General features: G+C 39.2%; 1 protein-coding gene across 1 annotated transcript in view; it reads left to right on the forward strand.

Moving 5' to 3' along the window:
• The first annotated feature begins 582 nt into the window (after nucleotides 1–582).
• The window catches only part of dock4b (dedicator of cytokinesis 4b), a 177,211-nt gene continuing 160,194 nt past the window's right edge, over nucleotides 583–17,599 (forward strand). Inside the window, exons 1-2 of the mRNA XM_008401053.3 lie at nucleotides 583–893; nucleotides 1,810–1,934. Coding sequence (XP_008399275.2) covers nucleotides 1,922–1,934 — 13 coding nt within the window. The 5' untranslated portion in view covers nucleotides 583–893; nucleotides 1,810–1,921. The remainder of the gene's footprint in view (nucleotides 894–1,809; nucleotides 1,935–17,599) is intronic.

Genomic DNA, 17,599 nt, shown 5'->3' on the forward strand with positions numbered 1-17,599 from the left:
AGCTGTTTTCATCCAAACATGCACAGGTTTCACACTAGCTGGGTAAAATATACAGATATTGACATTTTGTACATGCAACTCTTCATATTGTAACAGTGAATATGAAGTGAATTGTTTCCCAAATATTATTGCTTCTTTCAGAATAAGAATTATTTTCTGTATTCCGGCTATAATAATGCTTGTGGATTAGTTTGTAAAACAGTTTGACGTTTTCTACAACTTCTTTAAATTTAACACCACAGTGTTGTGGCTGTTCAGGTGTATTTTTGAAGTGGACATGTTAAGTGCAATTTGAAATAAGAAATGTAAAATGTGATAAAAATACATTTTAGTGTTTATTTGATTCCTAGTCAGACTTTGATAAGAATGACTATATATAGGCGGCCACAGAGTATCTTTATTTCCATTTTTAGTTGGTGGTGTGCCTCGGGATTTTTTCAATTAAAACAGTGTACCTTGACTCAAAAATGGTTGAAAAACACTGTATTAAACAAAAGTAAAACAGACGAGAACAAACGGACAGATACTGTTAAGAGTATAAGATAATTTTCTTTATTTTGGACTGGTTTTGCCTGCAAAAACAACTAGTGGTGTGGCTGTCCTCTGTCTGATGCTTAAATGTCCCACAACAGCAAACGCATCATGATGGAAAGGCTGATGAGGTTCACCTGTTGATGAAATGCACAAGGACAGAAGCCTGAGAAGACCAGGAAGAGGATGATATGCTTTTAGGTGTTTTTGAAGGTAACCACCTGCTGTCAAACAAAATGTTTTCACCCGGAGGAAAACTCACCTTTAAAAATGGACTTGCCGCCCACTGAGACTGGACTGAGCTTCTGAGGCAACCAGATGAGAAACTGCTTTCCGGAGGGCAACATGAAATGAAGGTCCAGGTAAGCTAACCATTCCGGTCTGGCTAAACCACTCCCTATTGCCATTGACCCACACAGAAGTTAATTGCATTGTTTACGCTTTTGGTGTTATTTTGTTTTGGCTAAACATCTTTACACTTACGCCTTCTTAAGACAACATCCCATTTGTCCCAGGAATCGCTCAAAATTCCCTTAGAAAACCTACAATGTCACGTTTTGCTAGTCTTAGGCACTTTTTCTAACCATAGTTAATGATGCTTCCTATATATGTCTGCACAGGTTATCAGAGTTGAGTAGTAACTGTGGTTGCATTTGCTTGAGTAATTTTTTTAGGGGAAAAATTTTTTACTTTTAGGAGTATTTTCACTTTTACTGGAGTAATTTTATTATGAAGTATTGCTACCCTTTCTTGGGTAAAATTTTTGGCTCCTCTACCTACTTTGAGTAACTTCAGTGAATGAAGAACAAGCTTTAACCAAAATTCACCAGAAACGGATGAACACCTACTGTTTTTGTTAGTTTCAGAAGTTTTTTATTTATTTTTTATACCAAATAACAAAATTTCCATATAACTTTATATTTTGGTGTGGCTGATTAGGTAATTTTTAAGTATTACTTTTTGATCCTTTAGTCAGTACTTGAGTTGCCTTTCTACCAAATACTTTTTTACTCTTGAATATATATATATATATATTTTTTTTTTGGACAACTGCTTTTTTACATTTACTTGAGTAAAAAGTTAAAGTAATGTTGAAATAGTGCAGCTCTTGAGTAGAATTGATGTGACCCCAGCTCAGCGTCACGCAAAGGTAGATGAACTCAAAGCGTCAACCAAGATGTGTTTTGAGTCATTTTTCTCTTGTAAGCCAACACTGAGGCAAAGACGACGGGCAAGAAAATTCTCAGAACTACGTCAGGTCTGTACGGTTATTTGCAGGAAACAATGAAGAAATCAGCATTGAAGCCCAAGTCTTTCACAGCCAGAGGAAGAATGAAAACAAAAAGTCTCATTGGATGCGAGTGTGAAAGCTGTGTCGGACGCATTTTGCATGTACAAAGTGGGTGAGTAATCATTTAAATAATAGGAGCTTATGAAAATCTGCCTTCAGGAAAATGCTTAAAAATAAACAGGAAAGATGCTTAATTGTAAATGCCACAGTTACTGCAGCACATGTTATACTGCCATAGAGGTACCTTTGGAATTTATTCAAATAAAATCAAGCATTAATACCTTGATCTTTGATCAGACTATCATACAGCAGTGTCATTATGACAAAACTAGCAGTTTCCTTTGTGCAAATGAACATGTGGTACTTGCCTTTGATCACAGTTTCATTCGACTGGACACGAGTTAGGCTGCAGGCCTCAACCCATCATTTCTTGCATTATTCCAGACACCATTTGGGTTTTGGAAATCTAATAAATTTTATTCCGCTCTCTATATCCTCTGGGTAACGTCTGTCGCGATTGTATGTTCCCCACTGACGATGTTTGTCCATGATTTACTATTATTTTCCTCCAAATTTCTATGACCACTGTGCGTTAGGATGATGACCCCCGGCAATTCTGTCGGGGGTTCAGTTCCTCCAGATAAGGGGCGTGTACTTCAGGACAGATTTTGACCGCTGATTGGTTAGTTGCTGATAAACTCTCTAGAATGATTGACAGGTGGCATCATGTCAGTTTTTGGCTACTCTTCCCACCTCTCTGCAGGTTATACAACTATATGCGAGTCACAATAAACTGCCAAAGTTGACACACTCTGCTGGGGGGGGGAAAAAAAGCATTTCTGTAGTCTGTGGTGGACACCTCTTTTCAAATCCTTGAATATATTCATGAAATCCTTTTTATTGAGAAGAATCTCAATAAATCGGACAGAATTAATGCAAGCCCATCTCCTTGTGACGCATCTCCTCGGACTCCCACCGTGTTTTGAAATTGTCTTTCCAGCTAATGCGGCGCTGATGAATGACTCACCTAAACCCACTTCTGCGATCCTCAGTCTGTGTAGCTGCCAGTAAATCTGGCTTGGAGATGCACTCGGGTTCCCTTTACCATCACGACTTAACATACTCACACACTGACCGAGAACATACCTGTTTACTACCCATAACAAGCACCCATTTGGCTCTAGGCTGTGGGTAATGCTGGATTGCTCTCTTTATCCCTTTTAATGAGTTGGGTTTTCGTTTGAGCCCGTAAGAAACTGCTTCCCCCTGTGCAGCACACAAGTCGGCATGAGTGACGAATTTAGTTAAATCCATTCGGCATTAGACAGATACTGAATTTATACTGCAACCTTTCCCCGGCTCAACAGAAATCCCGAAGAAGACGCGGGACTTTGAATTATTTGTTGAAACGAGCCATTTAAAAACGGGCGCAACATATAATTTTGAGATCATTAGCGAGTGGATGCTTGATTCTGACCTGCTTCTAGTAATATAGTGTGTATCCAAAGATGTGCACGCAATACCAAGAAAAAGAAAATGAACACTTTTTTGTGTGTGTGTGTGTGTGTGTGTGCACGTGCACGCATGTGTGTGTGTAATGTCAGAAGAACCCCAGGAGGTGTAGCAAGAGCTCGTTTGATTGCAGCCTTGCAGTCGGCTCATGCGGTTAGCCAGTCGAGTTGAGGAGAAATGAAAGAGATAAAAAGAATGAAAAATCGAAAAATAAGGACAAACTGTGATCTATAAATAGTGGAAAAGACAGCTGTCTCTTTAGCTCCAGCTAAAAGGGAAAGCAACGGGAAGAAATAAAACATCCAAGAGGTATGAATAAGCCATATTTGTCTGCAGATGCGAGGATAAGACACAAACGCAAAATCCAAAACAAATGTAGTCCTCGTTCACACAGATGGTTTACTGTGGGAATTAAAAGCATGCTGAAGCCCTCGCACAGTTAAACTGCTGTGATCAGAGCTTCATGCTGTTGGGCAATTGGGCAGCGACATGGAATAGCCTAATTTAGAGGCAGATGACAGAGTGTCCCTGAACAGAGAGGAAAAATAGATGGAGAAAGGCTCAGCAAAGGTGTGACCCTGAAAATCCTTTTTTTTTCTTTTTTTATGGCTATAAAAAAAAATAAGAGCCGATATGGGTAACGGCACAAAAGAAAAAATTCCACAGAGGATTGCAGTCATTTTTTTTAGTAGGCAGGACAATTGAATTGTAGATTTAATATTTGAGCTGAAAGTAGCTTAGAAAGAGATAAAGGATGTAAAACTAGGTGGAATCATGGCGCCATAACCACAGAGCAGCGTTTCAGACCGGACCTTCCATTGATCTTCATTGTGTGCCGAAAATATAATTACCCACTTTACAGACTCCTTCAGATTCTTTTTTTTGTTGCTGTTGTAGTACTTAAATGTTTCAAATCACCAAACAAATATTTGTATTGGACAAAGATAACCCACATCAATGCAAGAAGCAGATTTCGATTTTCACAGGAATTTATCCTTCTTTCTTTGGGAGCCTAATGGTTTACCATCAATTTATATTAAAATTTTGCTCTGAAATATTAAAAAAAACTAACTAGTCTAACTTTCGACTGCTTTTTGTCAATTTCGTGAGTGTTAATCTCATCCAATGCTTTAAACACATTTCCATGCAAATTATCATTGCATGTAATGTAACGATAAAGCAACTTTTAGAACATCCAATAGTTGTTTTTTTTTCCTCCCTCTCTCTCTCTTTACAATATGTTGTAGCTTGGAAACAATGTTGGCATCCTTTATATTACAGTTGATAAGAAAAAACATATTCCCCATCCAGGACTAGTACAAGACTAGGGTCAGGAAAAGGGCACCTGACATCTTTGCAGACCCCACACACCCTGGACCCAAACTGCTTAGACTTTTACCATCAGCTGGGCAGGACAGAAAGCTATTTGCAAAAACCAGCTGCTACAGAGACTATCTCTTTCCCCAGGCTGTTTCTCTGAACATAATGAACACTTTACAGCTAGAGTAGTCAGCGACTCTACTGTGACTCAAAATAAGCTTTTTTTTTTTTTTTTTTTGCACTGTCACAGTAATCTGTTTTTCTTTCTTGACATTAACTGTAAATTCCTGTACATATTGTTCCTTTATCCTTTTTTATTATTTTCTCTAAAGTTTATATATTTACACGTTATGGGTATGCTTTTGAAAAAGAGTCAAATTCCTTGATTTTGGACACAATATTGGCCAACAGAGCTGATTCTGTTTCTGATCTATTAAGCACATTTCCTGAAGGAACAGAAGATTTGAACTGCAACTTTATGGGGGGGAAAAAAAGGTATTCTCTATACAACATCCTTTGTGTTTGAAGAACACCACTGGAAGAAAATCTAAAGGAGGAGGAAGTATCCATTATTGAAGCTTGCGCTTCCCACTGAGCAAATTGGTAGGGGATTGGTGTTTTTAAGAAACGGTTATTATTAAAAACAATAGGCATGTCAGGAGGGAAATTAACAGAAAGCAGCTTTTGTATTTATTCCTCTTCTGATTATCACGGATGAGGCATGAGACCAGGCAACCTGTCTTATCACCTGAAGCGTGCATCGCATTTTAATTCGTGAAATGTGCTATATAACTTCAGTTTTGTCCAAAATTTCTGAATAGCTTCAAAGGAAAAAAATTTAGAACATAATTAAAACCTTTGTGAAGCGTGTCTTGCGGTAGTGGTTTAACTAGGCCTTCAAGGGCATTCTCAAATTCAAACTGCTGTGTGAAAAACGTTTTTTTCTTTTTAAAAACAAACAAACAAACAAACAAAAAAAAAACAACATTCATGATGGGTCTCTTTAATAACATTCCATGACCTCTGATCTGCTACTGGCCTTTTCCACTCCTCCCTCCCAGAACTGCAGCATATTCTGGAGCTGCTAAGCTGCGGTCTCGGGTTGAGATGTTTTAACACCCCGTTGTTGATCATATTTGGTTCAATTACCCTGACTGGACCACAGGGGCCTTTGGAATCACGGCCTGATGCATATTCAACAAACTGACTGAACCAGTAATTGGGAACGATGTGCGTTCGTCTCTGCTTTGAGTATTTATCCAAGACCGACCTTCGCATCTCGACTGTATTTGCAGAAAAAATATGACAGAAATCCCGATATTATTATGTTAATAGTGAGAAAAGCCTTGAGCATGCTGATTAATACCTTTTATCCGAGACGTGGTCAGGCCAGGATTTCATTTCCGTGCTGTGTTTAAGATAAACAAGACAACTATTACTGCTTTCTTAGAATTGAATGAATATTTGAATCAAAGCACTAATTTAGTTCAGTAATTCAAATTGAAAGAAATTTCATCTCGAGGTACTTCACAAAACCATGCAGCCTTCTACAGTTTTAGGCCAGTCATTACCGTATTTTCCGCACTATAAGGCCTTGATTGTTGGCATTACAAGGCGCATAGAATAGATGCTACACTAGAGGCTGGAGTTACTTTATGCATCCACTAGATGGAGCTGCACTAATCGGAATGTCAACAAAACAGTCCGACTCTGGTCGGCGAGGAGAACCTTCCGCGACTGGGCCGGGGCGTGGTCGGACCATGGTCGCCCTTCTCCGTTCGCGCACAGCATGTTCGTGGAGAATGTGGTGCTAAATGACCTGCAGACGACCTGATTCTATACGGTTGGTAGGTAGATGGGTCAGTCAAACTTTATTAATGGATAACAAACCAGCGTTCTGACAACTATCCCAGCATGCACCACGCGCTTCTTCTTCTACGGGGGAAATTAAGTCGGTGGCTGTTTACTGTAGTTGCTAGACCTGTTGTGGCTCAATATTGGTCCATATATAAGGAGCACCTGATTATAAGGCGCAGTGTCGGCTTTTGAGGAAATTGAAGGTTTTAGGTGTGCCTTATAGTGCGGAAAATATGGTAAATTTTTCCATCTGACTGTATTGAGACTCTTTGCAGTGGTCACTCACACCGAGCATGCATCTGGTGATGGTGAGCAGGACTAAACCACCAGCTGAACCTGGCTAAGTGTGAACATCAATCTGCTGTAGCGGTCTAGAGGTTTGAGGAAAAAAAATGGAACATAATCGAAATAGTGGATTAGTTTTAAACTCCATTTAAAACTGCAAATGTTGCTTTGGATCCTTTTGTGGCCTCCAAAACTCATAATTAGTGGGCACTCAGGAGTAGCCTAGGTCTGCTTAGCCACTACTTTGATCAGTTCGCCACTGCTCCATGGTGAATTGATGTCTCAAAGCATTAGAAATGCCTAATTAACCTTTTCAAACTGATGGATAGCAGGGTCTATTTACATGTTTGTTTTTTTATTGTTAAGTTCTGGCATTGAGAGGCTTGTGTAACTGGATAAAAAATATTGGTTAATCACAGTAAATTCATGATTTAGCAAGAAAGGCAAAGACATTTTCACATTTCACCAGATTGATTTGTGTCATTCGTACACTGGCTAAATGACGTGGCTATTTTAAAACTCGTTTGGTTTGAAGCATCAGTAACAAAAAAACAAGAAGTGGGGGCGGGAGGGCCTTTTTTTTTTTTTTTTTTGGTCTCACTGTATTTTGTACGCATGACTCACCCTAAGAAATGGCAGAAGTTTCTTTTTATAATCAGAGAAAGATAAATTTGAGTCTGACCCCGACCTGAAGAGAGAAGCAGCTGCCAAGCCACAGCATGCTTACTTTATTTACTCACCAATGAGGCTTCCCAGCGGCGGAAAGATTGAAGCTGCAACATCAGGGAATGACTTTTATTACCCGGGGGTCCTTTTGTGTTCCTGGCTGTCCACTGCGAAAAAAGGCTTTTTATTGATTTTCTTTTTCTTTTTTTTTTTCTCGACAGAGGAGAGGGGATTTGAAAACATGCACACTCGAGGTTCGCTATCTCTGAGTGCTTCAAGATAACTACTAATAACACTGGAAGATATTTTACTGTATAAAATATTTACCCTATTTTTATTTTCCTATCCACATTTTGCACCTCTGTATACAGTCCATATAATTATACACGCATTGCTGTTTATTTACATACATGAATAAATGCTGGCCTTATGTACAAGTGTTTACTTGGGTGTGTGTGTGTGTACGTTTATTGCCTCGTGCAGCATCACAGAGAATTAACAGTCTGAATAACTTAAGCTCTCACCATGTTAATTAAAGCAGCTTGCCCTCGCAGTGATGCTGCAGCCACGGCGAGACTAATTAATTTTTGAATGGATTCTTTTTGGACACAATGTTTCTGAGAACTACCAACGTCAAAACAATTCTGTGCAGTTAGAAGAACTGTTATTAAATGTGGCTAATTATTGTCGAGCAGAACACAAATTCATTTCCTCCTGGTTGTTGCAGCTGCAGGGGAAGTCTTTGTTTTTGTTTTAATTATTTTTGTAGATGACTGTGTTCGCTAATGACTAGACAGATATCAAAGGTAGAACACATCAAATATCGCCTAACAAGTTCCAGCTGCATCTTTGCCTGCAAGTCACATTGATGCAAACGTATTGATGGCCCTTGAACTCCTTTTTATGTTTTGCCATGATGCAACCGCAAAACTCAAAATTATAGCATAGATAAATCCTTTCCAAATAAAAATCTGAAAAGTGTGGCTTGGTTTTCATTTTTCCCTTCCTTTTAATCTGGTTTACTTTAAATGAAAGCAGTTTGGTCAAGCTGGGGTGTCTTTAAAGAGTAAATTGAGTCCAACTGAACACCAGGACTCCACAAGAACCTGGACACCCTGTGAAATATGGTGGTGGTAGCATCATGCTGAGTGACACAATGAGCATGTGAAAAGGTGGCCTTATTAGATGGCACCAAAATCAAAAGTTTTAGCCTTTATTAAAAAATATAGGTGTGGCACATCACCCTGAATAATCCACCCCTATAAAACATAGTGGTGGCATCATCATGCTACAGAAAACCTAGAATACACTTTGTAAATCACATGAGGCCAAAGCTGAACTTTTCTGACCACCCTTTGTACTGTGAACCACTTATCTCCACTGTGAAATTGGCAACATTTTGCCAATATTTTCTTTTATGGGGACAAGAAAGCAGAGAAGATGGATGCCACTGAATAATGGACATTTTGCAAATTAGAGATGCTTTTTCCCTCTGCTTCAGCTATGCAGCACTTTGTGTTGGTCTGGTGTTTTGTGAGGCTGCGTATTTATTTATTTTTTATCTATTATTGCCTCAGAATGGCAGTTAATTAATTTTAGGAGTTGTACGCAAGGCAAGATGCTGCTAACAGGGTGTCCTTGCTGGCAGCTTTATCGGTTAATAAATTCAGATGACCCACGCGATGCAGAAAACTAACCTCTCTTCCTGAACACAAACTTTCGAAATTGCCATTGCCAGTGCTTACCTCAAGTCCATGCGCCTGTGATTGAGTATGCACGTTTCCGTGAGCCTTCACGCCACAGAGCCACTTGGCCCGGGGAGGTTAAAGAAAACACCTGACCCAGAAAGCGGTACAAGGAATGTGAGGCATAACCCTGTCCAGCTCCCAGGTCCCCCCATTCATTCCCATCAGGACCTGTAATAACGCTTGTAACTCGCGGCTGAAATTGCTTTCTGCCTTGTCGGAGTCGGTAGAACCGGACCGCCGCGTGGGGGATGGGGCGGTTTCAGTGTCAGTGTTTCCAACTATTTTTTTTTTTTTCTCAGTGTGTGAATGTGGTTGTAAGAAGCCTGTGGTCAGCCACCATGAAACAATCATATTAGTGTAATGATTTATTTGTGTTGAAAGACCAGGCAGTTCTCGTGATATAGGTTTACGACGGTGTGATAGAGTGGCCTCCAGGCATGTTGTATTTCTACATTCCTCCTCGTCTTATCTTCTGCTATGCTCAGAGCACTTAATTCGTCAGTACTGATGTGATGAATAATGTACGCCGTCATGTTTTTTTACCGGGTGCTTATCTTCTCTGGAACATTTTTTGTTTCAGTCTGTGGAGCCACCATTTGGATATACACTGCTTCAAAAATATTCATATCAATTACTGGATGATTTTTTATTTTTTTGTCTCACTCCAATGTCAACTTCGAACTTCAGTGGAACAAAAATTGTGACTTGGTTTTCATATTCATTTGGTATACAATTTCATCCTTTCACCAACTTTCAGCAGCTTCCCTGCTAAACAAAAGTGATGTTTACCACCACGTTTTAATGGTATAAAGATACTAACTTGTCTTAAGCTGTATATTTGACCTTTCACTTTCACAATATTTGATTACTTTGTGTTGGTCTATTATATAAAATTCATGGATGTTTTTGTAAGCTGACTGTGAAAAAGTTGAATTAGTGGAAGCACTGTTGTAAGGCACTACAGATGTGACAAACTCCTACTTGTTTTTTTTTTTTTTTTATATCCCCAAAATGTACCCATACCACTCTATGTACAGGTCTATATGACTTGTTGCTAGGCAATCGGTAGCTTCATTTAACCTGGACTGACATTTGCAGCGACGTCGCAGCAGCCCATCAAGCTGCTTGGGGCTCCATTTGAGAAATTCCAGCCAATCATGCCGAGTTATGCAAAGAGCTCTTGAGAAAGTAAAAGGGTTCAAACTGTAGGGGAGGCAGAATCCCAGTCATTACAGCTTTGAAATAATCTTCCATGTCGACACTTGAAGCACGGCTGCATTGATTTTACTCAAAGAGCTAACTGATGGAAGGTACCCTCTTGCAGTTACTGCTCACACTCTTATAGTGCTTTTTGAAGGCAGCTATAAGGGCGAGCATTAAAACGGGTGATTAAGCACAAACCGACTGTCCTCCCTTCTGAGATATATATTGAGAAACGATATGCTGTGTCAGCTTCTATAAAAGCATTGTCATCAACATCTATTTCATCATTACAACAAAAGTGCTCTTACTCTGCACTTTACTCACCTTCCTTACAATGAAACTGGCAAAAGCTAGCGCAGAACGGAAATGCCTGGCCCAAAGCTTTTTAATAAGAAAGTTGCTTGTCCTGAAAACTTTATTTATTTATGCCACTATTTGTCAGAAGTTATGATTGTCAATGTCACATCTGACATTTTAGAGAACCCTGTAGTATTACAAGCTGGTTCTCATTTTTGCTTGCAGGGTTGTATAGAGTAGTTATAAGCAGGCAGTCATCTAGAAAGAGGTGGAAAGTGATTAGTCTTTAAAAAATAATAAAAAAATGTGTTTTATTACTCATAAGTACATCTTATAAGTAATAAAACTTTTAAAATGTACTTATAAGTAAGTTTTATAACTTACTTATTCATGAATTGTTGTGCCCAACAATTCATAAATAGATAGTTGTTGGGTACACCAAAAAGAGAATTACAATAATCAGAATGGCACATATGTTAGGTGTATCAGGCTGGCGTGACTATGAAATGTACAAGGATGAAAATGAGCTGAATGTCAATATTTATGTGAGATGGAAATTCGAATATTGTCAAGGATTTTATGCAGACTCCTGATCTTTGGTTGAGTAAAATCAACCAAAACAGTAAAGTTGTTCATTTCAGGGAACCAGATTTAGGTTGCTATGAAATTGGAGTATTGTCAATGATTGGGTTTATTGGGGTCGGGGGCAGTTTCTTTTTGAGGACAATACTTGGCATTGTAGATTTTAGAGCTAAATGGACATTAATAGCATTCAGCATGCTGGGGTGAGTGAACCTTCAATGTTGAATATAGTAGATTTGCATAATAAGAGATTAAGTAACATTTAGAGACATGCTGGAACATTTGAGTAGGTGAGCTATGTTTTTTTATGTGATTACTAGAACTCAAAAAATAAAAAAATTTTAAAATCTTGGAGTAAAATGTTAACCATAAACACTTTTGTCAAGCACCCAAAAGTAACCAAATATGTTCCTTGCCTTTTATCCATATAAAACTTTTCCTTGACCTTTTGCAATCCTGCTTCCTTTATGGTTTGTTACGCTTGTAACAAACGGATCCGTGTGGAGAATAGAACATACAGCAACTGGGATATCTACGACAAACCTCTTCTTGCGAAAAATCATTGATCAGACTACACACATCCTGCAGAGCCATGTAATATTTTCCAGGAACACTCTATCGAACAGAACTAGTTGACGTATTCGAGTGCATCTAGCTCTACGCAGCAAAAATGGGGACAGCCATAAAAATTGACCCGGCTGTTTTTGGATTGATTCAGCTCTCAGCTTTGGAGGGGGTCAAGGCTGAGTGAGGCCAAGGTTAGCTTTAATGGTTTGAGCCTCGGTTTATTGGGGGTTAAATGAGACAAGGACCCAAAACTATGTGCTACCTAAAATCCAATTTCGTTTTAATGCCTTTTTGTCATGAGATGACAGCAATACTGCTACCAATATTCCTCAACTTACTGGGGGATTGCTACTAAATTTTGTTTATATGCGGATCATTTGGCTCAGCTCACCAACAGTGAGGTCCTTTAGCACCTACTACTCTGAGCTGCTATAATTTACAGTTGTTTTTAATATCAGTACACCTGTAGATATTGCTGTCAAATGCATAAAATACACATGAAGAAAAAGAATGACCATTACTATTTGCAAAGTTTTTTTCCATACACAAATAGCATTTTCTTGTTTTTTTTTATGCATTTGTTTAAAATGGCTTCTTAAATTGTCACCATTTATAGAATCATAGAAAATTGAGGAAAATCATCATCTGACTAGAAAATCTGCAGTTGACGACTTGGTGAGATGCCAAGGGTTTTGACAATGTGGTGTAAATGTAATTATCCAAAAAAGGTGGCTGGGATGTTTCCACCACTTCATTACCATGCTAGGTAACTGTTGACAATCTGAGAAAATGACTTTGCTGTTTTAGCACCAAAATTAAACCTGATGTTCATTAGTAAGACGAGCAACATCAGCAGAAAAAACGAGATGTTTTTTTTTTTCACAACTGACTGCATGTTTAGGCGTAAACTGACTAAAAATTTGTTTTGTTTTTTAGTTAAAACACATATAGGTACAACTGAATCTGTGATTACCCTAGGATGATGCTGAGAAAGATCCCATTAACGGGTCTTTGTCTGTGTCAGCGACGGACTTAAAGCTGTCTTGGGCAACGGAGTGGATTGCCAATTTGTTGCATCACTAGTTTAGCAGGCACAGAGATGGGCAGGGGGAGACGATGCAACACCCCGGAGGAAGTCGGTGTCCAAACTTTTTGGGAACAATTATTGAATTTTCACAGCGTGCCCCTAAACACCGGTGACAAACTGGAAAACAAACATGAAAGGAAGTCTTGTTTGTTGGCAGATGGGACAAAAACAAGCAGCAAAAGGATATTTATTTTTGTTGCGTCTGAGAATCTTTGCCCCAGATGTAGTGTGATGTGGGCAAAAAAAGAAAAAAAAAAAGAAAGCTAAAATATTGATTAAAATTCAGTCTAAATCTAAAAGAAATGATGAGCCTCTAAAGAATGAGTATCTCTGGCTGCACATAAAGGCATTGCACCTTCTCTGGCGAGCAGCCAGATTTCTTCCAGGCTGCAGCTGCAGAAAATCTAATACAGATGACTTCATCATTTTTGCCTAGTGACCTTTCTGGCTCCCTTTCTTTTCCTCTTTACTCCACACCTCCCTCCCCATTCCCTCTCTTCAACACAAACACACCCTTACTACATTCATCCCAGAGTGTCGGCAGCTCTTTCAGTGCACACCCTTCCAACCTTTCTAGCTGTTCACCTTGCCTCCTTTGCTACCTCCCACTACCCTTACTCCCTTCCAAGGACATTATCAAAGCAAGGTTGCTCCAAGGTGAGGCGACGACAGAACTCTGCAGAGTTGCGGCATTGTTGCCGTCACTGAACTCAATTGCCCGTTGCACAGAACACATCTCATCTCAAACCCAGCGGCTGCATGCAAGCGCGAGTGTAGCGATCGATGAGTTTCAGCTCAGCCCGCTAGTGACTGTGAATGAAAGGCAAGACAGTGAATTTATTAAGTGAAGAGATATTGATAAGAATGTATTATGCACCCACACAAAACACACCAATTCAACTCTGTTGGTTTTTTTTTTTTGGTTCAGAAATTATTGCTGTGAATGCAATGATGGGTTGCATGGAGAGAGTGGAGTTTTGTGTATTTGGAGGAGCTGAAAGAACATGAGGAAAAGATATTTTTTCTGCTCTGAAGGCTTCACTGGTTGAGTAATCAAACCAAAGTTAAATAAGGTTTTGTAGGTTGGCTTTGTCCCCCTATAAATTCCTTTTCACATAAAATTATATAAGGAGGGCTGCACAGTGGCGCAGTTGGTAGAGCTGTTGCCTTGCAGCTAGAAGGTTCTGGGTTCGATTCCCGGCCCCGGTCTCTGCATGGAGTCTCTCCCTGTGCATGCGTGGGTTTTCTCCGGGTACTCCGGCTTCCTCCCACTGTCCAAAAACATGACTGTTAGGTTAATTGGCCTCTCCAAATTGCCCCTAGGTGTGAGTGTGTGTGTGCGCATGGTTGTTTGTCCTGTGTGTCTCTGTGTTGCCCTGCGACAGACTGGCGACCTGTCCAGGGTGAACCCCGCCTCTCACCCGAAACGTTAGCTGGAGATGGGCACCAGCAACCCTCCCGACCCCACCAAGGGACAAGGGTGCAAGAAAATGGATAAATTATATAAATTAATTTCCAGACCCAGAAAATTCAAAATATTCATACACAATTTCCCAATCTGAATTCCTCCCATTTTCCTGTCATGCATTTTTCACAAACTTGGAGGTGAGATACAAGGCGTTTTTACCTTCAAATTGCAACTTGCTGTATCCATTCCAAAAACATGACTGATGTGTGTTTAAGACTATTATGAGGGAACACTCAACTGAGTTTCAACACTCTGCCTCTATATTTGAGGAGAAGTTACGAATTTGCAAATGGCCGTCATTAATTATTCATCCACTTTGCAAAATGCATGATTGCCACTGGCTGTGAAACGAGTCGGCATGATACAGCCACCGGCGCAGTTGATGGTGGGCAGTTTCTTAAGTTTAAAATCTTTAAATTGAGTCTGTTGCTCTTTCTAATCTCATTGTGGCCAAACATCTTGGTGTTTCCCTTGTCTGATCAAATGCTTTATTAAGAAGCATTTTCAAAATTAAACCATGTTTGAGGTTGGCAGTTCAAGAATCTTAACTTGAACTTGTCCAACTATCATCAGTAGTAGTTCTAAATCTGTTCTTAGTGTTCACTCATTGTATTTTTTTTGTTGTTTTTGTTGTTTTTTTCTTTCTGTTCTGCATTTATCCCAACTATCTTCCCATCAACTCTGGCCTCCTTCACTGTCCCTTCTTAAGGTTTCTGGCATAAGTTGCATTGTTCTGTAAAACCCTATAAGAACAGAATTGGCTTCAAGGCAATGACAACACATTTCTGACCTGACGTTACTTTCCTGAACCTCTGATTGAAGCGGTTGATTACTGCCAGTGTTCAGCAGCAGCAACTTAAAGAAAATCGTTGTAAACTTCTTCTGGTAGAATGCCTTTGCCATGTCCTTCTCTCGGTGTCGAGATGAAAATTGAACGTGGAGAATGTGCTTAAAGAAAATTGAGGCCGTTGTTGGAAATGGCAGGAAAAAAATCCTGTTTTAAGTAGTTAAAGGAAAGTAGATTGTTTGAAGAATGTTTTTTTCTATTACTGATAACAACAAAGCTGTTTTCAGGAAGCCACTGGTGCACTAAATGTAGTCTCTCCAGAATAGAAAAACTGCAAATCAATTCAGAAACCCAGTAAACAAGGGCGTTCGGTCAGGCTGTAAGCAATTCAGAAAGCGTCTCAACGAAAAAATTTATTGCTTCACTTTTGAGAGAGGGAAACTGAGACTTGAAGGTAATTTAACAGCACCACAAAGTCCGAAGTAAAAATGGAAATTCTGGACGGTCAGCTGCAGGGTCTACCAAAGTAAGCCATGATTTTAAGGGGCGTTTCCGTAGTGATGTATATCATTAGGTCTGTTGAGCTTTGCTGTGTATTGACAGGTGATGCCAGGGGCTTCTGACCTAGCTAGGAGGGAGAGTCTTTTGAATCTGTGACATTAAGCAAACCACCAGTCCTACTTGAGACTGAGACAAGGGTTGGATGGCACAACTCCACTTCCAGGAAGCACATACTTTCTTTACAGTGCTAGAAAAACTGTTCTTGAGTGAAAAAGTCTAGGTTTGACTTCATGAGTATGGCAGTATTTAATAGGAAAAAACATGGTCATTTTTTTCAATTGTGGACATTGTAACACATTACTGGTAGTGCAATAAACTTTGCGTTATATACTTTTATTCTAATCTTGTAATTAATTTAAAATATAAGGAGATTTTTGTGGAATATCCAGTTCAGTCACATCTTTGAGGTAATTTGAAGCAGTTGTCATTGCAGTCTTTTTTGCGTCTGTTCTGAATAGTGCAGATGGTTTGGGATAAAGGTGTGCTATATAGTGTATTTCTGCATTATTATTATTATTATTACTGGTTGTAGAAGTATTAAGTTGATTGATCATCCAGAAGGGATATTTCTGATCTCTCACCTGTAAAGTTTCAAGTCTCCAGCATGCTGAGGTGAGTGAATCCCTAACTGTTTATCCTATTTTGTCAAATGAGAATTGAAACAATGCTGGACTGTTATTTTTTGCTATTAAAACAAAATGCAGGCAGTAGTGTGTAATTGATTATCTTTTCAAAAGGACTTTGAATTTTAAGGTGTCGCAACATTTTGACATTATGTGCACATGATTATGTATTGTACTTTTTTCACATTCCATTTTTGCTCAAAACCACAAAACATAGCCAATTCCCAAAGTAAGTACTGTTACATAATGATGAGAGCAACATTTCATTTGCCACTCTATGTGCTGGATTTATGGGCACATTGTATTATAAATCCAGCATATAACATTTCTTTACCTGCTTAGGTGACATTTTAAAACATACAGTTGAATCATTAAGGAGCTTTATTGCAATTTCTCTGTGCACATCCCAGCATACATGCAGACACACAGACAATGAAAAATACTTTAAGTGAGTAGTGAAATCTTTCCCATCATTAAACCTTGCTTCCTGACATCGGAGAGGTGAACAAGGAGGTGCAGTAAACATACGAGGGGCAACAGCACTGATGGAAGGGAACACGGCATCCTATAAATAACACCAACGCATTTACCTGCACTTGTAAAAGATGATGGAATGCATTTGACCCTGAATGCCATTTAAAGCAGCGACAGAAATACGTCGTATAGTTAACAATAATTGGCCTCCTGTTGGCCTATGCTGCGCTGATCTCCTTTCACAACATAAGGCTGCTTCTTGGAGAGGTGATGAAGATAATTATGGGTGTTGTATGTGGATCAAAAATATTCACTCCACTTAAATAGTGAGAGAATGGAACATTTCTCTGATATCCATTCGATAACATGTGGCCATATTAGCATTTTTCTTGGATATTGCATGCTAACCTGGCTAACTATCCAAACCTTGATCTAATTTTTCAATGTTACCTTTCACATACCTCCCAAGCCCCTTTTCTAACATATACCAACAGGCATCACATTTTTGCCAGACTTCTATCAATTAGAAACATATCTATCAAGAAATTGACTGCAATACCTAAGCGTACAACGCAGCGGTACATCAAACTAGACATTCGTGGTTGTGACAGAAAAATATCTCTAACTTAGGAATTACTTTGTGGGTTTTGGGAAATGCATGCTGCCTGACACAAGCGTGTAAGACGTAGGTCGATATTAAGGGAAGGGGTTAAATGTGATTCCCCATGAATGAGATTTAC

This window comes from Poecilia reticulata, chromosome 23 (assembly GCF_904066995.2).
Source record: "Poecilia reticulata chromosome 23, P_reticulata-male-v2, whole genome shotgun sequence".
NCBI lineage: Eukaryota > Metazoa > Chordata > Actinopteri > Cyprinodontiformes > Poeciliidae > Poecilia > Poecilia reticulata.